At 36.6% G+C, this 27794-nt stretch overlaps 1 protein-coding gene across 1 annotated transcript in view; it reads right to left on the bottom strand.

Annotated features, from left to right (window-relative positions):
- GPC6 (glypican 6) overlaps positions 1 to 27794 on the bottom strand; it is a gene marked incomplete at both ends in the record, with an annotated part of 807337 nt that overhangs the window by 568860 nt on the left and 210683 nt on the right. The window contains one exon of the mRNA XM_082782952.1: positions 3955 to 4113. Coding sequence (XP_082639078.1) covers positions 3955 to 4113 — 159 coding nt within the window. The remainder of the gene's footprint in view (positions 1 to 3954; positions 4114 to 27794) is intronic.

Raw genomic sequence — 27794 nt, 5'->3', positions numbered from 1 at the left:
CTGCAGCAGCCCACACAGTGCTGTGCTCTGCACTCATAGCTGGAACAGCATTGGTATCATTCCAATGTTGTGTCTATTGCTGCATAGCGCTGGCACAGCATCAGGACTCCTTCCAAGCCCCTAAGAGCCAGAAGGCGGGGGGTGGGCAAGTGATGGGGGAAAGGGGGGGAGAGACATCAGCAGGGCAGCTGACCTAAACCAGCTGAAGGGATGTTCCATAACACCTGATGTCACACTCAGCAATAAAAAGGGGGGCTCTCATGGGAGAGGGAGCTGTCCTCCTGAACAACCGCTATGCTTTTTGAAGCCCTGCTTCCCAGGACGTGGCCGAACATCGCTCATTGATAGGAAGTAGAGAATTTTTTTTTCCTTCTCTCTGTGCTTCCGCACGGTCTTATTGTTTCTTTTGTTTCTTTCTCTCTCCATTCCCTTTCCCTTTAATTAAACCTTTCTCATCTCAAACCTCGAGCTCTTTGTGTTGTATTTTCTCCCCCTTCCTCTTTGAGGAGAGGGGAAGTGAGAGAACAATTGTGGTGGAGCTCGACTGCCCACCCAAGTATAACCACCACAGGCTGACAGCTGGACTGTTCAGACTGCTGAAGAAAAAGCTCAGGACGATCTTATTAATGTGTATAAAACACTGAATAAGTTAGCATATAAAGAATGTAAAGAAGTTAGCATATAAAGAAGTTATAAAGAAGTGTTTTTAAAAAATATGGAACTCAGTAGAGCCTAGTGACAGGACAAGAAAAAATGGTCACAAATTAAAAAATAAATAAATAAAAAAGAAAAATCCATTTGAACAAAAGTTTTTTTTTTTTTTTTTTTTTTTTTTTTTTACTGTAATGGTGACCAAGCACTTACAAAGGTTGTGGAGTATCCATCCGTGGGGATACTCAAAATGCATCTGGACATGCTCCTGGGCAACCTGCTGTAGTTGACCCTACACACACTGGTGCACATCTGTCTGTCTCCAGAGATGCCTTCACATCTCAGCCATGTTCTGATTTTGCGATTCTGTGTAAGATTCTGTGACTGACCTGAGGCTAAAAAGGCAATCTTTAAGTCACAGCAGAATGAATTTCCTTGATGAAAATTAGTTAATGATTAATAATCTGGGGCATGACTCTGAAAGGTAAAATAGACCTCAAATTATTTCTCAAAAAAATGAAATCAGAAAATCATCTCATCTGTGCTTAAATGCATGAATGTGGAACAGATAGATGATAGAGAATCCAAAATACTACAAGATAAGAGAGGCAAGGCATATGAAGGTCAGCATATAATTCAACAAAGAGTCATACACTCTTAGAAAGTCTTATGTTGAGAAGGTTAGTGTACCTAGTACCTAAGACATGCCTAGTACAGAGGAAAGAAATTGCAAAAATCAACAAAACTTCCGTATCACTTTTAAGAGTTTGCAAAATTATATACATGTCTGCACAAACGTTAAAGCTGGCAGCAACACTCGTTCAGAATAACTCCTCAAGGAACCAATCATAATATACTCTCTATCTCAACATAACTTATATGTTCATGTAATTTGGTACTGCTTAAATGTGATATTCTTCTAGAACACAAGTCCTGTGCACAACTTGCATAGAATGATCAGAACTGGCTGTATTTGTTTTAATATTTGTGTTACACTAGCATCAAATGGCAGTCATGTATCAAAATTTCCTTGTGCAATCAAAGTACTAAATTAAAACAAAACAAAGCAAAATAAAAAGAGATGATCATGAAGAATTAGAACACAGAATTTATCTAACAATCCAATATTTGCTTTACACAAGAAAGTGTCATGACATTTTAAACTGAAAAAAAAAAAAAAAGTAGCTGGTTTTATATTGAATGACAGCCTGTTAGATGAATGCATTTTTCTATTCATGTGTTTGCCTCCTAGAAAGACTAAACAGTTTTTCCATATAAGAGAACTACTTTTGAATAGTTTTATAGTGTCATTAAAATACTGAAACTCTAGATAAAATTCAAATGCTCTTTGATAATATTGAGACCTCACCTTGCAAGTTACCTTTTAAAATCAATGATTAGCTACATAGCCTTTCAGTCCAGTTTCTGAAGAGTAGATCCATAAGAATCCCAAAACACAATATTGATAACTGGTCAGTAACTTTAAGCTTATATTTTACCATTAATAAAGACATACAATGGTTTTACAGAATTTCAGATTACTCAAAAAGCCATCACAATATAAAAACGCCTCAAGTTGCTTAAGTAATAAAGGACTATCAGAATTCATTGGTAAACAAGCTTGGAATTTTCATTAAACTGCCAATGAACACCAGTAATCATCTTGGTTTCCTTCTAGAAAATAAGGAAAGCCCTGCACATGCTGTTGGTGGTTTCAAACATTTGTTTTCCTTGCAGACGCATCTTGCAACACTGCACACAACTTCTAGATGTTTGTGTTTGTTGGTTTTTTTGTTTTTTTTTTTTAATCCTTCAAGACAACTATGATTTTGAAAGTCTATAAGAAAAATAATTTAAAATTCAAAATAAAAATGGAAGACATCACAGCACAACCATCAGAACACTGCACAACCATCCACACCACAGTCCTTCCAAGGACATTTTCTAAACTAGCAATAGTTAGAAAATAGCAAATAGCAAAATTTAAAAAATAGCATCTGGTCTGCTACTCTAACATGTCCTTATATTTTTTCCCATTCCCTCCTTTTATAACTCATCTTACTTTCCATATCATATTGAGAATAAAAAAGATTAGGAAAAAATCATCTTTTAATTGGTTAAAAAGAAAGATCCAGAATTACTTTAAGGAGTTAGAGATATCTTCAGTTTTTTTGAATGCAACCTCAAGACTTCAAAGTAATCTGACTTCAGGGATAACCTTTCAACCAATCTCCTACGTATGCATATATGACCCATTATATAAGCCGGTGGTTATTCAGACTTACTGGACCTGTTTGCAGGATTTCTACCTCCATGCAAAGAAGCAACTCTGCCTCCTCTTCACAATGCTGGTTTACACATCTCAGTGCCAGTCTTTTCTACTTACACATATACAGAAATTTACAGAAATTTGCAGAGAGGTGAATTCAACACACAAATTTCTTATGTAGACAAAGGCATGCCTGAATATTCTAAAGCTCTTTTACACTTTACTAGTCTGCAGTTTATGAGAAAAAATAGTGGCTTGCAAATATGTGTACAAACATTAAAAAAATGTTTGATGTTCGCATTTAAAGACAAATATTTAGTAAATAGTGACTATCACACCTTGAATTTATAAAAAAAAGGTCAAGGTATCATAAAAATGTATTAGAAATAAACAAAACCCCCAAACTGTCTTAATCAACTCTGAGTTAAAAAAAAAAAAAAAAAAAAAGTGTTAATACATCTGGAATGGTTGGTATGAAAAACACTCCCAAATGTGGTTAAGACCTGACTGCTTAGAAGCCAGCATTCCTCTAAGAGACTGCAACATCACAAGAAAATAATGCAGGAAAATACTACAGCCTTAAAATTAAAACTAAACTAAACTAAAATAAAAAAGCAGACTACAAAAAACAAACAAAAAAAAAAAACTGCCTTGTGATTAAAAACAAACAAAAATCCACAACCAAACATGGAGATCCACAGTTCATCTTGCAACAGCGAACATAATTGCAAATCTAAATTTTGCATTTGAAATTAAGAGACAAAAATTATAAACCTCTCTATGCATATCTAATCTCCTTTTTCAACATTAGCCAAGCCTGCAGGCACTTAACAGTCTAATTCTTGATGGTATTGTAATTAAAGGCAATACTCACAAGGCTGATAAGCACACCAGCTGTAACTTAACCCTTATCTTAACCAAACTGACAACTGCAAATGTGATATCTAATTGTAAAGAGAACATTGGAATTAATTCTGGATCACTGTCTTTTAAATCATTTAACCTTGAAAATAAGTAAATTATATACAGCCTACCATCAAACTTCTTGTGCCGAGACACAAAAGTGGTGCGTACAAAGTGACTTGTCTCCTCCACCAAGTTTTCAAACTCCAGTTTGCTCTGCTGGCTTAACTTGTCCTCCATTTCTGATGTGCAGCATGTATATTCCTGAGGGCAGATTCTCAAATGTTCCCCTGAAATCACAAGGAAAAAGGCATTAAAAATGTCTGAATAAAGACAGAAATACATCAGATCTGAATATGCATGATATCCCTTCACTTAAGGAACGCAGTCTACATAAAAATCTCTTTAAGGCTTGACCACTTCATTGGGAACAATTTGAATCTGCATCAACAATTTTGCATATTTTGGCATTCCTCACTGAGGTGGAGAGACACATTTTGTAGAGATGTTTTGATACTTCAGAAGGTGGAACCATCTCAAGATGAAAGTGGTTCTTGAACTGAAGCTTTCTGCATAAACAGATGTATACTTAAAAATTCTAAGATGCTTGCTTTCTGTTTGTATTCAAAATGTCTTGAGTAATACTTAGCAATATGACCCACTAAAAGCCATCAAATCTTTCTGTTTTTTGAAAAACAGAAATTATGTTTTTCCACAGACAGGTCCTACATGCCCAAATACACCAAAACATTCTCCCCTTCTTCTTAAATGTATTATAATGATTATGTTTGGGTGCCACAAATTTTCTTGGACAGCATTTCTTGTAAGATCCAGCAAACGCTCCACTGAATGGGAGAAGGCAATGAAGAGTTTAATTAATGCTTATGTTATACGGAAATGCTATGTAAAAGGTAATGAAAGCCTCTTATTTAATTCAATAGATTTCTCTCTTGAAGCACTGTGCCAGTTCTCCTGACAATATTGCTTTCTTTGGTACAATTTGCAAGGTGAAACCAATTCTTTAGCTCATGAAATTAAAATGGTCTGTTATTACATGAAATGTGAATTTTCAATTGACACTGTAGTAGGGTGTCAGAAACATTTAGTTCAGTTTGTGTGAAGGTAAGAAATTCTGCCATTCCCTCTTGAGAAATAAAAAGAATGATCTGCCTCTATGATTAAAGTTACTTGTAAAGCAATGAAAACATTTAGTTTTCTGTACACTGAATCCTGATTAAAAATCCCTCTGCAAATCTCTTAAAGGAGCAAATAAAATGATATACAGAGCCCAAGGGTTAAATAAATATGGGGGACCTGATTCTCATTTATATCAAGGTCCCTTTGTACCACTGCTGAGACATAAAAAAGATTTAAATGCAATTTATACCTACTTTAAGACTACTTTTCACCATTCTTATTATGTAGTGAGGAGAATCAGGCCCTGAGGCTTATACTTCCCAGGGGTGTAATACATTTAGCTGCTGCATCATTTTGAAAGCAGCATCAAAAAGAGGTTTGTACATGCTTAGAATAAACATTGTCTTGAGTATGCCCTCACTTTATTTATTTATTTATTTGTTTATTTATTTATTTATTTATTTATTTTTAATTTAGTTTAGATTTTGAATGAAGTCTTTTGATTTGAGGTTTAGTCATTCCTCAACCCATCTACCCTCACTTATTTTTTCTGCAGTAACTTGTAATATGTGAACTACAATGCTATGACTTTTCTTTTAGCAGTCTCAAGATTTTTTAAAATCTCGTATCTATACGTCTTCAGAAAGGATCAGTTACTTATTATCAGTTACTCTTCTGCAGTACCACCTGTAAGTACCAATCATTTACAAAAACACCATTAAATAAAACAATGTAAAAAACATGGGAGAAGAGATACTCCATGACCATCAAAATATTATAAGTATTCTTTCCTATGAATGCTATGCGTTATAAGTGCAGTAGGATAATTCCTTTCCCTTCTTAAGATCACACATCTAAGCCAGAAACAACACATGAAGAGACCAGTGAGCCAGCTGCTGTCAAACATAAATGACAGTGGCAAAAAATGCTCACTTTACACACAGTATTGTTGTCACATTAATCAGAAACTATTCAACACATAACATGCAGCTGAACAGGTACCATATCACAGAATGACAATATCACAGAATTGTGTAGGTTCGGAGACACCTCAAGATCGTTGAGTCCAACCTCTGACCTAACACTAACAAATTCTCCACTAAACCATATCACTAAGTTCAACATCTAAACGTCTTTTAAAGACCTCAAGAGATGGTGACTCCACCACTTCCCTGGGCAGCCCATTCCAACTCCTCACAACCATCTCAGTAAAGAAGTTCTTCCTAATATCCAAGCTAAAACACCTCTGGTGCAACTTTAGCCTGTTCCCCCTTGTCCTGTCACCAGGCACTTGGGAGAACAGACCAATCCCCATCTCTCTACAGCCTCCTTTAAGGTACCTATAGAGAGCGATAAGGTCGCCCCTGAGCCTCCTTTTCTCCAGGTTGAACAAGCCCAGCTCCCTCAGCTGCTCCTCGTAGGACTTGTTCTTCAGACCCCTCACCAGCTTCATTGCCCTTCTACGGACTCACTCGAGCACCTCGATGTCCTTCTTGTAGCGAGGGGCCCAAAACTGAACACAGTACTCGAGGTGCGGCCTCACCACAGCCAAGTGCAGGGGGACAATCACCTCCCTAGCCCTGCTGGCCACACTGCTTCTTATACAAACCAGGATGCTGTTGGCCACCTGAGCACACTGCTGGCTCATACTCAGCTGACTATCCACCAATACTTCCAGGTCCTTCTCCAAAAGGCAGCTTTCCTACCACTCCTCTCCCAGCCTGTAGCTCTGCTTGGGGTTGTCGCGCCCCAGGTGCAGGACCCGGCACTTGGCCTTGTTGAACTTCATGCAGTTGACATCAGCCCATCGGTGCAGCCTAACCAGATCCTCCTGCAGAGCCTTCCTACCCTCGAGCAGATCGACACACGCACCTAACTTTGTGTCATCTGCAAACTTACTGAGGGTGCACTCGATCTCCTCATCCAGAACATCAATAAAGATATTAAAGAGGACTGGCCCCAGTACAGAGCCCTGGGGAACACCACTAGTGACCGGCCTCCAGCTGGATTTGACTCCATTTACCACAACTGTTTGGGCCCAGCTATCCAGCCAGTTTCTGACCCAACGAAGTGTACGCCAGTCCAAGCCATGAGCAGCCAGTTTCTTGAGGAGAATGCTGTGGGAAACGGTGTCAAAAGCCTTGCTGAAGTCAAGGTAGACTATATCCACAGCCTTTCCCTCATCCACCAAGCACATCACTTTGTCATAGAAGGAGATCAGGCTCGTCAAGCAGGACCAGCCTTTCATAAACCATGCTGACTGGGCCTGATCTCCTGGTTGCCCTGTAAGTGCCGCATGATGACACTCAAGGTCATCTGCTCCATGAGTTTCCCTGGCACTGAGGTCAAACTGACAGGCCTCTAGGTTCCCAGGTCTGCCCTCTGGCCCTTCTTGTAGATGGGCTTCATGTTTGCCAGCTGCCAGTCAACTGGGACCTCCCCTGATAGCCAGGACTGCTGATAAATGATGGTAAGTGGTTTGGCCAGCTCCTCCACCAGTTTTCTCAGCACCCTTGGGTGGATCCCATCCGGCCCCATTGACTTGTGCACATCCAATAGCCGTCGCAGTTCGCCAACCATTTCCTCATGGATAGTGAGGGCCACATTCTGCTCCCCATCCCCTTCCACCAGCTCAGGGTACTGGCTATCCAGAGAGCAACTGGCTTTGCGGCTAAAGACTGAGGCAAAGAAGGCAATAATCACCTCCGCCTTTTCCTCATCTTTTTTAACTAAGTTCAACCCCCCGCATCCAGTAAAGGCTGGAGATTCTCCTTAGTCCTCTGTTTTGCGTTGATGTATTTGTAAAAACATTTTTTGTTGTCTTTAATGGCAGTAGCCAGATTGAGCTCCAGATGAGTTTTGGCCTTTCTACTTTTGTCCCTGCACTGCCTCACAACATCCTTATAGCTTGTGAACGGCCGGGGAGGGGGCGCTGCTGGCTCCGCCTACGCCTCGTTCTCACCTCGTTCACCTCCCTCACGAGGGCTGCCGGGCCCTGGCGGCTCCCTGAAGTAGGCTCAATGCCGGAAAAATTAGCCCTGCCTATCCAATCACCCGCTCCGCTGCAGAACGCGTCTGCCCTGGAGCCCATCACCTCGGCAAGTGGCACAATATTAATACAATACAAACAATATTAAGACACAGTAAGCCTTCTGTTAGTAACAGCGATGTTCTGAGTTTTTATTAGGTGTCACAAATACAAGAAAAGTTGACATACCGTGTCCTTAGAAGCAGTGCTGTGTGCTTGATTAAATAAAATAATATATATCTTATCCTTACATCTGAAAACACCTTCCTACACAAACCCAGGTGCTTTTCCTTATTGGAAAGCACCAGGGAGACCTACTCTCCCACTTTCAGTCATATTGGTTGTTTACACTTTCTGTAATGACAATATCCTTTAGTGCTGTTGATGTCATGAATTTTAATAAAATTAAAATTTATTTCCTCTATTTCACTTTTTTTTTTTTTTCTTTCTTCCATATGGTTTTCTTTGTTTTCAGAACTGCTGGACTGTCAAGTAAACTAATGTTATTCATCAAGGCACTGTGTTTACTGAGTAATAGCTGTGGGTCTAGGTTTTTAAGATGTTATGTTATGCTGAATATTATGACACATTAAAGTATATTGAACACAATATAACAGTCAATTTTGTAGCAATATTAATATTCCTCTTGTTTATTTATTTTATGGTCTTATTTTCTCTTTACTGCAAAAACTACTTCCCAATTTACTTTAAAATCCTGCTTAGCTGCTACAAATTCATTCAGGTTTCTACTGTACTTATTTCTTATACCTGTACATATATTTTCATATATATATTTTTTAAAATTTTAATTCAACAGATATTCATTCATTCATGGGTCTGTTAGCTGATGAAATGTGAAACTCCTAATTAAATAAACATTCACAACTTCTCTATCACTTCATTGCTTTACTCTCCTAACAATGTGTTTTCCTAAATCATGTTTACTAATATCTTCATTACAGATTGCTAATTTATAAACAGCTTTTTTAAAACAAACAAAAAACAAAACAAAACAAAACAAAACACATTTTTAGTTCTTCACCCTCTATTTTCATGGAAAGAACTAATAATGAAAAATGTCATGCTGCTTTTCATATTTTGTTTCAAGATTATCTTTTTCTTCCTCTCATTTCCTACATTGGAGGCTCCGGTCAGGTTACAGATACAGCAAAAACATTTTCCTTTGCCCTGTGGCAGTGGAGTGTTGGCCAATCAGCTTGAGAGGTTCAGGTGCACTTAGCAAAGATGAAGGCTTTGAAAATTGAGGCTCATAAGCTCTATCATGTTAGTACTGAGCATGAGTGGCTGCATGCTCCAAAGACTCACAATTTGGTCCAAACCTTGAGATGATTCCTGGGAATGGTGAGTGGAAACTCTCTGACAAAGAATCTTTTCTGTATGTGTTAATATTACTTATGTGTTGATATGTGTTAATATGTTAATACGTGTTAATATTTGCTTTTTAACAGTAGCGATTACCATTTTGTGTTTGTTCTTATTAAACCTCCAATTCGTGTTAGAATGGACAAATCATTCATTCAGTCATTAGAAAAATAAAAAGGTCATGATTTTATCCAAAGAAAAGTAATTTTTGGTTTGTTCGTTTGTTTGTTTTAAGGGGTATGCACTTTATTTTGGATTTTTCCCTTATTTTGTGCAAATCTCTGATAGAACAGACTGCTTGAATTGGAAATAAATCTGCAGGCTTTATTTGGTTGGTCTTTCTCAATTTCCTTGAATGAGACCATTTAGCATTTGTGTTTTATAACATTTGTGTTGTATCACTTTGAAAGGAGTTTAATCACTGTTTTGTGTTTTTATACACCTTATGTATTTTGCAGGCTAAAAATATGATCACAGCTCATGTACAAATTCTTGCCCTGGGAAACTCCAAATGGTCTACGTGCATGTGCTAATTTTAGTAAAGATTTCTATGTTACAATTGTCATTGGATGTAACTGACTAATTTTTCCTTGTGGTAAATGGTGTCTCCACAGACTAGTTTGACAGAATGTAGCTACCAGCATTTTGCCAGATTAAACAAGTACTAACTCAGCAGTTCCCAGCAAGCTACACTAACTCTTCTAACCACCATTATCATCTGAAGATACTGACCTACATACCTCCTTTTGTAGCCTATGCTATCAGCTACTAGTATTTCATTTTTATTACAACTGTAATCTAACATCCGCCTTCATATGATCCAAATTGGTCAATTTTGCAGCTGAATTTGGTAATTTGGATAGCATGTTGCTTTGAAGTGTAATAAAAACAGTTTATAGAACTTCTTCTTCTTCTTCTTCTTCTTCTTCTTCTTCTTCTTCTTCTTCTTCTTCTTCTTCTTCTTCTTCTTCTTCTTCTTCTTCTTCTTCTTCTTCTTCTTCTTCAGATATTTTAGTTTGGTGTCCCCAAAATATGCTATAAAAGAGTTTTTAAAATTTGCAATTTACATGTCTCAAGCTGAATAACTGTTTCTGATATGTATAAAAATGCCAGAACTGAATTAAATGTGTTAGCTATTTGGAGAAGATGGAATTTGAAGGAACAGTAAACCCTATGGAATATAACACTACCCTTAACAATTTCGCCACCAGATTTCCTAAATACCTGATGCAATCACTGTGGAAGCATAACTGTATAAAATGTTTACAGTGTCAGATTTTTATTTATTTATTTATTTATTTATTGGGGGGGGAGGGGAAGAAGGAGGTCACATTTATATGTTTAACAATTTCAGTAACACCTCTTTCTGAGGTAGTCAATATTTTATAGTTTCTATGCAAATCGTAATTTCACATATATATATATGTATATATATATATTTCAGATTTTCTTGTTTCTACAGAATGGTTGTATGAACACTATGACTGGTGAAAATTGAAACTTACAGTGACCACACTGCTTCATGAATTCAACAATGAATAAATTCTAATAAAAAAAGTGTGAATTCAAGGTGTGCTTTCAAACTTGGACACTCTGTAGGCATCAACAGAGCCTAAAGGAATTGAAGAAGCTTTTTTGAATTGAAGGTTTTCATCCTTCATACTGCTATTCAGATTAATGTGATTGGGCTTCCTCATTAACCATGTTCTTTAAAATTATAAATATCTGTCTTTACAGATCTGCTTCAGACCTGCTCATATTCAGTCTTTTGTGGACAAGGTAGTGTAATTTATTATACACTTCAGAGCTTCTTATCTCTCAGCTCTCTGGAACTCGTTTGCTTCTAGATTAATATTTTCCACTATATTTTCTACATTTTTATTTTTATTTTTTTTTTAAATAGTTAATAGAGTAAAAACCAAACCAAACTCTCATTGAGCTTTAACTCTTGCCCACTCTTTTGAGATTTACATCTTTTTCTGCATTGGCAAATATGTTTCTGAATACCTGCTTTTCAAAGTTTTCAATTTCTTAAGTGCATTACTGGTGAAATCTGGAACATTGGAGAACTTTTTATGATTGCGTTATTAAGTTTTTATTATGGAAAACTATTTTTCCCTAACACTTTCATCAATCTGCCACTCAAACACGTGAATAGAAAATGCTGCTGTAGAACAATTTGACTCACAGTCATCTTTAACTAAAAAAATACTAAACAGCAGTATCATGTTTTCTGCATTAAATTATTTAGCAGTTAAAACTAAATTAGAAACATGAATTTCATCATCTCAGCCACTACTCAAATTGTGAAAATGAAAATATCATTTTGTTGGACAAAATCTGATCTCTAACCAAAAGACCTAAGGCTTCTTCTGAATTTGTAATTATCTTCTCTGTGGGGTATAACAGCCTGCAAGCAGCCTCTGTAAAATTCCACCTGACATTCAAGGCACAGAATTGAACTTTCCTACTTAAACTAAAAGGAAACAGATTATGATTTAAATTAATTCCTTTGTAATGTTGGTCTGACAAGTGATGATTGGAGCAATTTTTACAGACATAATGACAGCTGAAGGAAGGCAGGGAAAACTGTCTGTAACATACAGATCGAGTCATCAGACATCACTCCCCTAATTTTAATCATTGGAACGTTGAACTTCAAAAACTTGCACATCCAGTGGATTCCAATAAACCAGTGCAACTACTCTATGAAGGAGAATGACTCATTTGTTTGCCCTGTACCCAAATAATCTTTCCTCAGATTCCTTTTGTTCCTTGAATGCTTTCAGGTCAATTAAAAAATGAATGCCTTCCAAATAGACCGATAATTAGTTAACAGTCTCTTCATTATGGGTCCCACAGGGAACATTCATTTACAAGAAGCCCTGACCCTGTAGTCCTTGGGAAGTACTCAGTAATAAGTTACAGAAGCAGAGGCCAAGGCAAACCTGTTCAGACTAGGACTACACAGATGCTAAAGAAAGAGCTGAAATCCCTTAGCCTTCCTAACTAAACTACTAGAAGCAGTATCACTACTCTAACACTCAGGTTCATTTTATTTTCCAAGCATACACAGCCAGACAATTGGTTTTTGCTAGCACAGTTTGTGAGAAGAATCTTTAGTTACCTCCTGGGGGGTGTATTACTGGCATTTTGCTCAGTGCGTTGTGAAAAGAAAACCATAAGTCTGTGGTTCAGTACCGTATAGTTTCATCATCTCACTGGCTAGATGGCTGCAATTTTCTGAGTTCAAAGCTTGTTTCCACCTGGGAACAGTGGCCAACTTCTCCTCCCCATCAACCAACTTTTGCTATTTATTATGTTCCCTACCATAATATCAGAAATATATATCTTATACAACATTATAGCAAGAAAGAGAATAGTAGCAACGCATTACAACGCATTACTTTACTATGATCACAAAACATAGTGAAAGCATATTTTGTATTTCAGCTGCTCTCAGGACAAGTTAGTTATTAGCAGGATGCCCAGTTATAGGTTGCCCAGAGAAGTTGTGGATTCCCCATCCCTGGAAGTGTTCAAGGCCAAGCTGGCAACCTGGTCTAGTAGGAGGTGTCTCTGCCCATGTCAGAGGGGTTGGAATTAGATGATCTTTAAGGTCCCTTCCAACCCAAACCATACTGTGATTCTATAATAACACTATCCACAATCATATAATTATAAACATTTTGATCAACATGTGTCATGTAACACTGAAATCCAAAGATGTAATTGCAGGATGTGATGAATCAGACAGGTTTACACTGCTTAGTTCAAGTACCCATAGGAATACGACAGCAGGACAGAGTGGAGTCCATTGCCTGAGCTTAACTGGGTATGCTATATTGCCAAAATGAATCCTTAAGGATAAGCCCAAAACAAATCCTTAATGGTTACCCCATTAGTAATATACATGCAACAAAAGTTAAAGTTGCATGAACTACAGTCATGACATTTGATTACATTGTCAAGAATACTTTAAAGACATGCAGATCCCTTGCTGATCACTGTATTGTCATATATAAAATCCATGTTTCTAAAATACTAATACTATTTTAGCAACATCAGTTTAAGAGTCCTTAACCACAGTGTTCTTCTCTCATTCGCATAGCTTCAGTCAGCCCAAAGAAACTTTTTAATGCTAACATTAAACAGATAAACTTACCTTCCCATTTTTTGGTTTGTAATGACACACTTTCCTGCAAATTCAGTTGTAGAAACAGTTCACAAAGACAATTACAATATATGTCATGCTGATCTTAATATGAAGGCAGTATTAGGCATTTTGGTGATAAGACTTTGGTGTTTCTGCCATAAACTGAGATACTCATCAGCCTAATCACAGAACTCAGTTCAGCCTTTTAACTTTCCCTTTTCTTAATTGCTTGAGGAAAAGAAGGTATTAAAGAGGACACTAAAACTTATAAAGACCTTAGAGTCCTTTTATTGTAGTTGCTCAAGGTCTACCCATCAAATTACAGGGCCAGAAACTCTGTCATTTTTCTTTTTACTTCTATTTGTAATCAACAACTGTAAAGAACAAACTGTCCCTTCCAGATCCTAAGTATTAACCTAACAATGACAAACGATGCAAAGCAAAAAACCAAGTAATTTCCATGTTTATGTGTTTTTGACTTTATAGATGGTTTCACACTGACAGACAGGTAAGGTCCAATATACTGCTCTCTCATTCACCCTCCTCAAAAGAATGGGGTGAGAAATATGATGAAAAAAATGGACATGGATTGAGACAAGGAAGAGCTTAAAGTAAAATAAAATGCAAAGGCTGCTCAGAAGCAAAATGAGAAAACAATTATTCTCTGTAACCCATCAGCAAGTGATGTTCAGCCATGTCTTGGGAAGCAGAGGCTCAATACAGGTAGCAATTCTTTTGGGAAGACCAGTGAGAGTCCCCCCTTCCTCTTTCTCAGCTTTTATTGCTGGGTGTAATGTCATATGTTATGTAATGGTATCCTGTGCTCTTTGGTCAGTTTAGGTCATATGTCCTGGTGATGTCCCCTCTTGTCCATCCCCAGCCTACTGGCCTTGGGAGACAGCTTTTATGCTGTGTCAGCACTACTCAGCAATAGCAAGAACATTGCTGTGATACCAATGATCTTCTAGATACAAGAGCACTATATGGGCTGTTGTAGGGAAATCTAACTTCTCAGACAGACACAGTACAAATAAATAAATAAATAAAATAGGAGAAAAAATATTAAAAGTGAAAACAAAACAACAAAAAAATACTTTTATTTTTCTGCCCAAAGAAGCCTGCTAGAAATATGGCCAGAAGTAGACTAATAAATAAATCCCTGAATGCAAGAGAGTCCGAAAACATGCAACAAATAATATCCTGTTACCCTCCACGCAAAGGTCCCAGTGTCTGAGAGCTGTTTGGTGCAGCTTGGTTGCATGAACTCAGCTCAGTTTTATAGATCTAATTACTGTTACAGTATGAGAAAGTCAATGCTAAAGACATGAAAGGTACTGGAAACAAAACCAGTGGCAGGATTTTGAGAATTGGAGGATTTCAAAGGAAGTCTACCTAATATGGGAAGGTATAAAACCCCATGGGAAAAAAAAAAAAAGTGGCAAACTGGAAGGTAGATATTCAGCAACAAGGAAGATCAGCCCATTCCCAGCCTGACTGATGACTGCATAGCCACCAGAAAGTTATTGGGTGTCTCATCATTGATCATATTACTGCTTTGCATTACTCCTAGTTATCCATCATGTATAATAACCAAAAAATGATTAACTTGTGTTCTTATGTTGTGTGTATCTTGCTTGCAGAGTCTCTTGGTACACATCAAAATTTACTAGAAGTGACTCAGAGAGAGCTGACTCACAAGGGTCAGGGGAAAAAATGTTCCCAGCCACTCTAACTAATGGGCCAGGTGGAAGAAGATAACCTCAGGAGAGGGGTGCCTTTCTTCTTCAAGCTGCTTATTGCCAGTGACATCTCCTTCAGGAGGATGGACACAGAACTACAGAAATAAGTATTTACTTCTTTCCTAAAGGTGTACAACAGAACGGTCTGTGATTTCCCACAGTAAAACTTATGCAATTTAGGAACTCAGGCCTTTTTCTTCCCACTCCTACCAAAAATGACACTTCTTCAGTTACAGGGGATACCAGCTGACACAGGAGGAAGAAATATGGGTACAGATGTTCACTGATAATGTGATGTTGGAAAGTTCTTTTATCTAATATTTTTCCTACTGACTTTCTTTGACTATTTTTAGGCTGTTTTGGTTCTCTTATATGACAAACATAAGTTCACTGTACTGAAAAAGATGTGCAGTAAAATATGAATAAAAAAATGAATTACAAGGTTTTTAATTATCAATGTGAATTTAAAGATTCTTTACAGATATTGACAACTATAGGATGAGACCACTTGCTCTATTATTAAAGCATGGGTAGACAAACTTTTGATGAAAAAGCAAGAAAGTCTGAAATATTTTCAATAAATTTTATTTCCTTAGGAATCTCAAGATTCAGCAACACAGACCAACATTCTTGAAATCCTTTGTTCACTGCTGCTGTCAGGCTGTTAGTTTCAATAACTAGCTGACAGATCTCCAAGAGCCTGGCTACAGGCTGAGGTGTTCAGGTCTTTCAAGCAAATTGAAACTTGAAGAAACTCAGTGAAGAAACTGAGGCACCAGGCAGTTGGTATGTGTGCCTGGGGGCTTGCACCATGTTTCTTAAGGCTAACACTCTCTGTATACAATGACTCTGGAACCAAAGTAGTTGAACGAGTTCTCAGTCCTTTTTCAAAGATCTGAACCTTGAGTAGTGGAGGGTCCTTCAGAGGATGAAGGACTATGCATTCAGGAAGCCTGGCAAAAAGGAGTGACATTGTCTTTGATTTTAAGAGGTCCTGAGGAGGACACAAAGCAGGAGTACCTTGCATTGCAGATGCTGCAAACTTGTAAGTACAAGTAGTCCTGCAGCCTGTCAGGAAAAACAAACAAACAAACAAACAAAAAATTACAATATTCTTTAAATCAATATTTTTGAACATATAATGGCTCTGAGAACTTTTAGCTCATTATAATTGACAGAAACTATGCTGTTACCAGCTAGCATAATAATTTCTACCAAGAGGAAAATGAAAGCTTTTAGCAGACAGTACCTTAGCCTGGAACAATTGCACGTTTCAGCTGTTTCAAATAGTGTCTGAGATCTGATTTTATCATTAGTCCTACATATGTGTTGTTGTTGTTCCTTGTTTTATTATTTTTTTTCTATTAAATTTTGCCACAATTAAAGACTGAACAAATTTTTAGCTCTTTCTATTACTGCCTTTTGTCAGTACGCTCTGGCCTGAGATACATGGTGAGGTGCAGGGTCTCCAAAATCAATGACAAAGAGTTTCTTGCCCTTCCAGTGTTCTAATGTTAAAGGTTTGACCTTTATGATTAAAGATCAGCTTGAAAGGAAATCCCTATCTATATCTAGTCTTCTGTTATGTAATCATATTCTTGAAATGACATTTTTGACTGAAATGGAAAAAAAAAAAAAAGACTCCTGAGTACTTTTACAGACTTCATAAAAGCACTTAAATCCAGAAAAAAAAATATTTATTTTATTTTATTTTATTTGTTTTGTTTTATTTTACTTTATTTTATTTTAAAATTATTGTAACATGGCCTTATAGGCACTGCATTTTCCTTGATGAATCAGTAATTCTTCTTCATTATGGTTAATAAATGTTATTTCCCATAAAGATGACAAGGCACTATAACCTGTTTACTTGCACACTTCAGCTGACATAATATGGACAGATATCATTCCAAGAGAATTCTTTTTCTCTGCCAATCTGTAGAAGATAGAGCCAGGAAGAAAGGAGGCAAAGACTACTTTCAACATCATGGCTATTTGTGGTTATTTCTCTTTAGTATAAGTCTTAGTATAAGTGTGTATATATATATATATATATATATATATATATATATATATATACACTACTATATCTATCTATCTATATAGATATACTACTATACTATATAGATAGATACATATACTACTATATATATATTAAGCATATACTATATATATATTAAGTATATAAAGAGAAGTATAATATACTTCTCTTTAGTACAAGGCTCTTAGGCTTCTGTCTACATCAGAGCACTTAGAATACATTTTTTTTTTACTTGCTTCCTTCTTTCAGAAACTGCACAGAACAAGGCATTCCCTGGCTACTGCTTCATAGATGTATCAGGAAGATGTATTACACTAATAACAGATGGAAATTTCAAGCCAACTTAGGGCATGTCTGTAAAAAAACTCTGCTAGCTTTGCCCAGCATACACCTAAAACTGTAAAAACAATTTTAAAACTCCTTTTATTACTTTTGTTTAATGACAGTGAAAGACAATACTATTGACAGACGTCAATACTAGTCAATTGTCAATACTATTTGCTTTCTCTGTCATTAAGAAATAATAACAATAACAGAAAATATTATAATAAAACTCACAATATTCTTTTCCTGATTACTACCATTATTCGCTATCTAAAGAAGTCACATGTATTTTATTTTCTTGTATAACACCAATTTAGTTATAAGAAATGACTGACAATATTCAGTTAAAGTGTACACCTAGTAAACCATATATGTGAACAATATTAAATTATTTTTTTCCATTTTTTCTAAGCTATCTGTCCTCTTGGCAAGTAAAGGTAATATCTTTAATTAACAATAAGAACAAAAGTGTTTTAATTTATCTGATAAACTGTGTAAAGCACCTATAAGAGGTTCTTCACTGATAGCTATATAGACTGTCACAGGAGCAGACCTTCTATTTCTATGTGTCCCATTTCTCTAATGTGTGCCTCCTCTAGTTTGATTTAGGGTCAATGAGGAAACACAGGAGATGGAACTCGGCTCTGGTATGGTGATTTAAACAACCTGGCCAGAAAGTTGTTGCTAAAACCAATAATATGTATAAATGATGAACACTTGCACTGAATTACATATGTAATTAAATGAACACCATTAAAAACTGCACTTTCTTCCTGTGAAACAGTTGAAAACATTTTCTGAAAATTTGTAGTCAAGTTTGGCCACTTTTGTAATGAAAAATATCGAGATAAATCTGCTTATAATATATTTATGAGATTAGGGAACAAATCACATTCTGTAAAAGACTCAGGTTACAAAAAACAAATTCAGAATGGTTTATAAAAAGACAGGTATAAAAATACACACAGCTGCAAGTAAATAACCTCTTCTATCAGTTGGTGCTTTTCTAAATTAGAAATTAGGGATTCATAACCCCAATAAATTCAATATATTACTACTTAATAGCTCTCATAGTATTTTATGATTTTGAAAGAGATTTATAGTTTTGTAATGATGAAAATTATAGTCCAGGTGCTATTAACTTCACTAAAAGCTATTCATTAAAAAAAAAAAAAAAAGGGAAATCTTATACAACTTCCATTAAATAGAAAATGCAAAAGCATTTTCTTAACACTTTCCCTTGTCTACTGTTTTTGAAGAAAAAAAAAAAGTGTGTTCTGAGGTGACTTCAAAGCAGTGTAATTAATTTGGTGGAGTTAATAAGTATGTGTTTAATGAATAGTCTTTTTTTTTTTTTGCCTATTTTCTATGTCCATTTTGTACAGCAGCAGTTTTCAGCACTGTGCAAATGTTTCCAATAATTTTCTTCCAAATGCAAATTCACTTCCTGAATGATTGTATTATTAAAGCCAATTTTAGCTGATACTACTGTTAAAAGATTAATGTCCTAGAGGGAGAATCAGATTACTACTTGCATTCTTTTAACATCACTTTAGGACTACTCCCAATCTCCTTCCAGTTGGAGAGCATGCTTTTTAAGAACAAAATAGTAGGGTTGAGTAGGTTTAACCTTCTTTCAATATGGTTATAAATAAATATCTAAAGCTAAAATTGTGTCATAATGGAGTTATCATCCAAAATGAATACTGCGTATTCTCATGACAAAATTACAAAACTTATATAAAAACTATTACAATTAAGTAATGAAACAGATATTTTATCTATCCTAGGTTAAAGTTGCTTCCAAAAATATGAAAAGCTATCCACAAACTTCAAAGTAAACTTCTGCAATAATAAATAATAAAAATATTATTAAGAATAATAGTAGTAATAATGGAGTAATTTTAACAACTGGAAGTTCCACTAAACTGTACAGGATTATTTACATACCTAAAGTTACTCATCCATTAACACCATTAAAAGTAAAATTCAGCAGCAAAAGTACATAACTTTCATTTATCTCTGTCTTACATTCATAACTGAATTATTATTAACTGTTGATTGAGTATTGAATTATTGATTTTCCTTTGCTGATAATTTATCTAAAATATAGGAAGCCCCAGGGATGATCATCTGCTCTATGAAAGAATCACAGAATCCCAGTTCTCCTATCTTTGGCCAAGCAGGATGTAAAATGAACGTTACTGGATTTGGGATAAAGTTTTATTTGAGATAAAATTAACTAGAATGATTCATGTATCACATTATCAAAAGTCCTTCTTTTTACCTTTCCTTATATCATATAAATATGTGGTCACACTTAAATGACTACTTATACATAATCTGACTATAAATTCAAAAAACAACCTCTGTACTGAAATCTAAGATATCTAAAAGAGCATCAAATTAAGCACCTGCATTTATCTCTTTTTTTTCTGTGATACAAAAGGTACTTCTGTTGCAAGAAACTAGAAATACTGAGCAACAAAAATCTTGAATTCCTGTAAGTCTTAATAGTCTAAAACCATGTTTACTATTACCATTAACAAAATTATGTTTAAAAGCTTTTTTGTGTATTTTTTTTTTTTAATTGGCAGTCACAGAATCACAGAATGGTTGCAGTTGGAACACTCTCCTGTATGTCAATCCCCTGCTCAAGCAGGGCCACTTACAGCTGTTTATCCAGGATCATACCCAGGTAGCTTTTGAAGAGCTGCAAGGAGGAGACCCTACAACCTCTTGGAAACCTGTGCCAGTGCTCCACCACCTGCACAGTACAGAAGTGCTGCCTAATGTTCAGAGGGAGCCTCCTGTGTTCCCGTTTGTGTCCTGGCAATGGGCATCACTGAAAAGAGCATAGCTCTGTTCTCTTTGCACCCTGCCTTCAGACATTTATATGCATTGGTAATGTCCCCTCTGAGCCTCCTCTTCTCCAAGATGAAGAGTTCCAACTCAAAAGCCTCTCCTCACGGGAGAGATGCTCCAGTCCTTCGAGTCCTTCATAGGCTTTTATTGGACTCTTGTCCAGCCCTGGGCACAGTACTCTGGGTGTGGCCTCACGAGTGGTCAGGAGACTCCCTTAACCTGCCAGCAACACTTTATAGAATCACAGAATCATTTAGGTTGGAAGAGACCTCCAAGATCACCTAGTCCAACCTCTGACCTAACAAATCCTCCACTAAACCATATCCCTAAGCTTTACATCTAAACATCTTTTAAATACCTCCAGGAATGGTGACTCAACCACTTCCCTGGGCAGCTGATTCCAATGCCTAACAACCCTTTTAGTAAAGAAGTTTTTCCTAATATCCAAGCTAAAACTCCCCTGGTGCAACTTCAGCCCATTCCCCCTTGTTCTATCACCAGGCATGTGGGAGAATAGACCAACCCCCACCTCGCTACAGCCTCCTCTAAGGTACCTATAGAGAGCAATAGGGTTGCCCCTGAGCCTCCTCTTCTCCAGGCTAAACAACCTCAGCTTCCTCAGCTGCTTCTCATAAGACTTGTTCTCCAGACCCCTTACCAGCTTCGTTGCCCTTCTCTGGACTCTCCAGAGCACCTCAATGTCCTTCCTGTAGTGAGGGGCCCAAAAGTGAACACAGTATTGGAGGTATGCAGTTTCTCTAGCTCTTTAGTTCAGGTACCAGAATTTCTATGTGATGAATATATTCAGAGTAATGGCTTCTCCTGGCTTTTAGTCTTTACATTCAGTTACAAGGCAACAACCAACCTAATGACTATTTTTATGTTTTTTTCGTTGTGTGCGTGTTTGATTTTGTTATTGTTTTTAGTTTTGTTTTGTTTTTCACTATAATGCTGGTCGCTGGTAGGTCTCATACTCTCTTTTCAGAGTATTTTAGAAATTGGGCCAGAAGATATATTTACAGAATCATAGGATGAGAGGTTCAAATGAGAGGTTCAACTGTGACAGCCTTTTATTTATTTATTTATTTATTTATTTTTAACAGATCACAACCTTTAAATAGTTTAAGTTTGATTTTAGATACTGATATGATTATCCTAGTTTCAACTAGGATAGAGTAAATTTTCCTCCTAGTAGCTGCTATGATGCTGTGTTTGGGATTTAGGATGAGAATAATGTTGATAACACACTGATGTTTTAATTGTTGCAGAGCAGTGCTTACACTAAGCCAAGGACTTTTCAGCTTTTCACATTGTCTTGCCAGCCAGCAGGCTGGGGGTGCAGCAGGAGCTGGGAGGGGACAGACCCAGGACAGCTGACCCAAACCGTCCAAAGGAGTATTCCATGCCATCTGTCATGCTGAACAATTAATATGGGGGGCTGGCAAGAGTGGGGGGACCAGCTGCCCAGGGATAGGCTGGGTATCGGTCAGCAGGTGGTGAGCAGTTGTATTGTGCATCACTTGTTTTGTACACACTATTAGCAGTAGTACTAATCATTATTATTATTTTCCTTTATTTTCTGTCCTACTAAACTGTCTATCTCAACCCACAGGCTTTAATTTTTTCTTGATTCTCTCCCCCATTCCAGAGAGTGAGGGGGGAGGGTCAGCAAATGGCTGTGTGGTCCTTAGCTGCCAGCTGAGTTAAACCACAAACATTAGGTAGGCAGCTTCTGCTCAAGATGACATAGAGCAATATGGGTATGAGCCTGATTATACCACATGCTTTGGGGATACAAATTAGCCCCCCCGCCTTTTTTTTTTAGCAGTTTTCTGCCTAAGCCAGACTTGTAAACAGAAAACCTTCCAAATCTTTCATACCTTCTTAATTCATGGCTCTTGATAAACCAAGATCCAAGGTCAGGCTGAATGCTCTAGACCCAGAGAAAGCTTTAAAATTGTAGATCTCTAAAAAGCAGTGGTTGGCCTTCCTAAAGGTCCACTCTGCAACAGATACACTGAAGCTAATAATTCTGTTCTAATTTCAAAATTTTGAGTAGTATTGTATGCTTTGAATGCAATACCTTGACTTTTATTTATTTTTTTTTCACATAACCCTTGTTTCTACAGTAACTTTAAGAAGGTTATGTTGATTAGCATATTTGTTCATGCCAAAACCTATCCAAAAGAGGATAACAGCAAGTAGACTGTATAGCTGCTTATGGGTGGCAAATCAAACATATGGAGTGTGAAGAGGAGTGAAAGCATTGAAGAGGAGCTAGCAGATAACTCTTCATGAAAAATTTAGCCTTTTTTTTTAAACACTGAAAAGTCAATGTGGCGCTACTTTTTCTTCCCACATGAAATTTGTAGCAAAATCCAAGACTGGAATTTGTTTGAACAGTCTCATTCAGATCTTTTTATGTCACTGACTGATTTTTCTGATTCTAAATTGCATTTATAACAACATTGTTATTTCTACAACTGTAACAAAACCAAATCTTCATACATCTTCAGACATATGACACAAATATGGTCTTAATATATACACTCTTCCTTATTTATGTGGTCCTATATATAGGACATCACAAAAGCTGTGGGTAAAAACACTAGAGTTCATAATAGAGTATTTTAAAATAATACACTTAAATACTGCTGCATGGTAAAAATGTTGTTCCATTATCATAATTTTGTGGCTCTAAGAAATTGAAATGAAGACAAGAGTTTTTATTGTTAAATTGGGGCAAGGACACAGTCTTATCAAGATGCAAAGGTTTGTATGCTGACTGTATTATGTTGTAAATGCCTTCAAGGGACTAATTTACCCAGGATGCTTCACTCAGAAAATAAATTAAGATATTTTTCAGTTTTGTCATGTGATGAAAGGAAATAAAAAGATATTTTTCTTCTTAGTATGCTACTTATTTAGTTAATTAATGTTTAATTCAAACAGAAAAAGTGGGCTGCAACTTCTATTGAATTAAATTCCGTAGATCAGACTGCAGATATGATGATTGGTATGATTTACCACACTGAAAATATCACTATTTTTTTCTTAGAAGTTTCCAATACCTATACCTTTGTGAAACCTCTTCTGCGTAAGTATTTTCAATATGCATTTTGCTTCTTATGACACATTTCAGAAAAGCTGCTCCTCTGACTCCTAGTTTTGTTGTTGTTGTTGTTGTTTTTTTGTTTCCAACCAAGCCAGATAGCAGTTTGTATAATCTCTTGGGATCAGTCTTTAATTCATTAAGTAATATGTTAAAATAATAAGAAGACCTGACCACTTTCAATTCTTTTTCAGCTTTTTTACATCTGACTAAAATAAGCTGTCCATTAAATTGACAGTCTACCTCATTCACCTCCTGATATTACATCTCCTATAAATATTTAGAAATTTGTTTTCAATGCTGATTTTTTTTTGTTATTGTACTGTCCCTGAGGAAACAAAAAAAGTAAATGAAAATTTTAAATTATTTTTAATTAAAAATTATTATTGTTATTATTATTATTATTATTAGAAATATTTCCTTCAGGGACTTAACTTTAAAATAAAGTTTATTTACTGCATTTTTTCCTGATTCTTAAAAATATTGGCTGGCTGGAGAAGTTAGGTAAACAAGCAGGAAGGAAGGAATGGTGGGAAAAAACATGCCTCTAAATATTTTCAAATTTCAACATCAAAAATGCAAAACCTGCTATCAAAAAGGAAAGAAAAAATATTGCTAGAAGAGGAAAGAAATAGCGGGGGACTACTCATTCTACGTTAAAATATTTTTTGAAACAAACATATATAGGTTACCTGCTTGAAATACATCTTGAAACATATCTTGACATTTCAGCTTCAATGTACACCACTTTAGGTGAATATTAATTCATTTCATTATGGTTTGGGAGTCTGTGCAAGCTAGGATGGTTTAAATTACATTTTCTCTCGAAGGCCATTCACACAGAAGTTGCTAGTTACAAGTGTTCTTGCTACAAGCAAGAACATATCCCTAAATACAAATGTAAAAACAAACAAAAAAACAAACAAAACCTTTGGGAACTTCCTACAGTTTAGGAAGTTCACAAACATTCTGTGATGTTCCCAAACCTTCCTAGTTTGGAAATCCTTTTAGCTCACTAGTTACCAGCTTCTAAATTTTGTCCTGGTGACTACAGGCAGAAGACATGTTTGTGCTGTCATTTTGACAAAGAGTTTCATAACAAATCTCAAAGTAAGCCAACAGATTCCTTTCCACTTGTTTCTCCATGTACATTAAGTATGTTAATCCTGATATAAAACTTATCAGAAAAGTAGAGACTTGGAATTAGAATTCCATATACATATCTATATATATAGAGATATATATACATATTATATCTATCTATCTATCTATCTCTATTTTCTGAGATGCAGCTCTGTAGTGGGTTTGTGTGACAAGGTTTTGGTAGCAGTAGACCATAGGGGTAATTTCTGTGAGAAGAATCTAGAAGCTGCCCCATGTTAGGTAAGGGCCCCATTGCTGACCAGAGCTGAGCCAATTAATGTTGTTTGCGCCTCTGTGAGAGCATATTTAAGAAAGGAAAATAAATAAATAAATAAAAATTGCTGCTTCACAGTAGCTGGGAGAGTGAGAGGAGTGAGAAACAGCCTTGCAGGTGCCAAGGTCAGTGAAGAAGGAGTGGGAGAAGTGCTGCAGGTGCCAGAGCAGAAGTCCCCTGTGGCCTGTGGTGAGGACTATGGTGAAGCAGGCTGTCCCCCTGTAGCCCATGGAGTACCATTACCATGGTGGAGCAGGGTTCCATGCTGCAGCCTGTGGAGGAGACCACAGTGGAGCAGGTAGACCTGCACTGACGGAGGCTGTGGCCTGTGGAGGACCCCTGCCGGAGCACAATTCAGGCTGGAGCTGCAGCCCGTGGAGAGGAGACCACACAGGAGCAGGTGACCTGTCAGGAGCTGCTGCCTATGGGGGACCCAGGCTGGAGCAGTTTGCTTCTGATGGATGGACCCTGTGGTACAGACCTATATGTGGAGCACTTCTTGAAGAGCTGCTGCCTGTGGGAAGCCCATGCTGAATCAGTTCATCAAGGACTGCATCCCGTGGGAGGGACCTCACAGCACAGGGGACAATAGTGATCAAGAAGGAGCAACAAAGAAGCGCTATAGACTGATTGCAAACCTCATTCCCCAGTTCCCCTGTGCTGCTCGGGGGGAGGAGGTGGAAGAGGGTGGATGGGGGGAAGGCGCTTTTGGTTTCTTTCCTTTCTCACTTTAGCTTGTTAGTAATAGGCAATAAATCTTACTATCTCCCTATGCTGAGTCTGTTTTGCTCGTAATGATAATTGTTGAGTGATCTCCCCATCCTTATCTCAACCCTTGAGCCCTTGTCATCATATTTTCTTCCCTTTCCTCTTTGAGGAGGCGGAGTGAGAGCATGGTTGTGGTGGAGCTCGGCCTCCCACATTGAGTAAAACCACCACAAGCTCTTTTACAAAATCATGTAATCAGTCGTATTTATTTATATTGATATAGTGAGAATACAGCATTTCAAGCGTCAAAATTTAATGTGAGTAAATTTGCAATACAAATGCAAAGAATTGACAGCCGGTAGAAATTTACATATAGTCTTCTTTCAGTTCATAAGTATTTACATGCAAACCTCAATATTCTCAGAAGAAAAGAAAGTTTTATCACTGATAAACCACTGACATTTCCTAGGCACAGTGATTCATAACTAGCTTGTAATCTAAGAGTATAGATAGAAATGATGAAGGCCAAAGATCTATTCATTCATCTATTCAGTAGATGATGGGGAAGAAAAAAAAAAAAAGAGACAACACCATAAAGCAAATGGATTTATGGCAATAAATAGCACTGTATTGACATGTTTATATTTTGGTCCTAAAGGATGTACTCACTGTTTTGACAATATAGGATAAATTGTATAAATGAAAATTCTGAAAGGAAATTAACACACATGGGAAAAATTGTAAAAAATCATTCCTCCCAAAGAAATAATTTTAAGGCTGATGGCAGTTACTGTACTCTAATCCAATGGAAATGTAAACAATTGCTTGAGATTTATCTGAAGTTATATTTAGATAGATAGAAAATTAGATGTTTTCCCTCCATTTATCATAGAAGTATCACTATAAATAATTTTCAATGGTTTCCTTTAGTGTATTAACCTAGTCAAGTTAGTTAAGCAAGATAGTTAAGATCGATATTAAAGAGTACTACTTCCATTTATTCTATAGTTTATCTGTATCTGTAGCTTTTTTATGCCTTATTAGAAAGCAGAAGGAAAAGCTCTGATTGTGATGGTCTAGAGGAGCCTCTATGTTTGCCTCGATTTCTTTTACAGTAAAAGTTTTGCGTGGTACAACATGACTCCAAAGGCAAATCTCTTATTGATATTGCTTATGACAATGGTATTTTGACACTGAATCCAGCAGCAAAACTAAGACTTGTATTCTGACTTAAAGCAATTTTGTGAATGAAGTTATTTACGTTTTGTGGTTTCTCACTACCTGTTTTTGTTGTTTTTTTTTTTTTTTTCCCCATTATTTTATTTTTATTCAAAAGTTTAACAAATTCATCCTTTATATATACATATATATCTATATAAAGTTATATAAAGTTAAAAATATATAAAGTTGTATATATAAACAAGATTAACTTATAAATGTATTCTCAAAGTGTTCTACAAAGAACAGGCATCCGCAAATATTTAGTATTTGTTTTAAGGTCTGTCTTAAAATTGTATGAATGATTACACTATTTCAGTATAGCTATCAATTTACTTCTAAAAACTTCTTTCTCTCCTGCCTTCTATGAATTAAAATACTGTCCATGTTAGCCAAAGGTACCTTGTAACAGAGAGTGTTGTTTCTCATTACTGATTTGCATGAAGGGCAACATGAATGTGTTGCCAACAAATTTTGAGCACCAGTAACAACTGAACAATGACCCATCTAGTGATACTGTGTGGATTTACTCAAGGAAAATACTTATTTGGATTGAGAGGAGAGGAGAGCAGAGCAGAGCAGAGCAGAGCAGAGCAGAGAAAAAAGACAAGGTAAGGCAAGGCAAGGCAAGGAAAGGAACAGTGAGGTGTTAGACAAATCTTTATCCAACCTAAGCAGGAATCCCAAGTCCTAGAAGTCAGACCAAATAGCTGGAGCAAGGAAGATCTATCTTTGGTGAAAGAGGATCAAGTCAGGGAACATTTGAACAAACTGGACATTTGTCCTGATGTCCATAGATACCAATGGGATGCACACCCACATGCTGAGGCAGCAGACAGATGT

Source organism: Aythya marila (genome assembly GCF_965140915.1).
Source record: "Aythya marila genome assembly, chromosome: 1".
NCBI classification, from domain to species: Eukaryota; Metazoa; Chordata; class Aves; order Anseriformes; family Anatidae; genus Aythya; species Aythya marila.
Note: the sequence above shows the minus strand (reverse complement) of the source record. Positions and strands in the feature narration are given on the sequence as shown.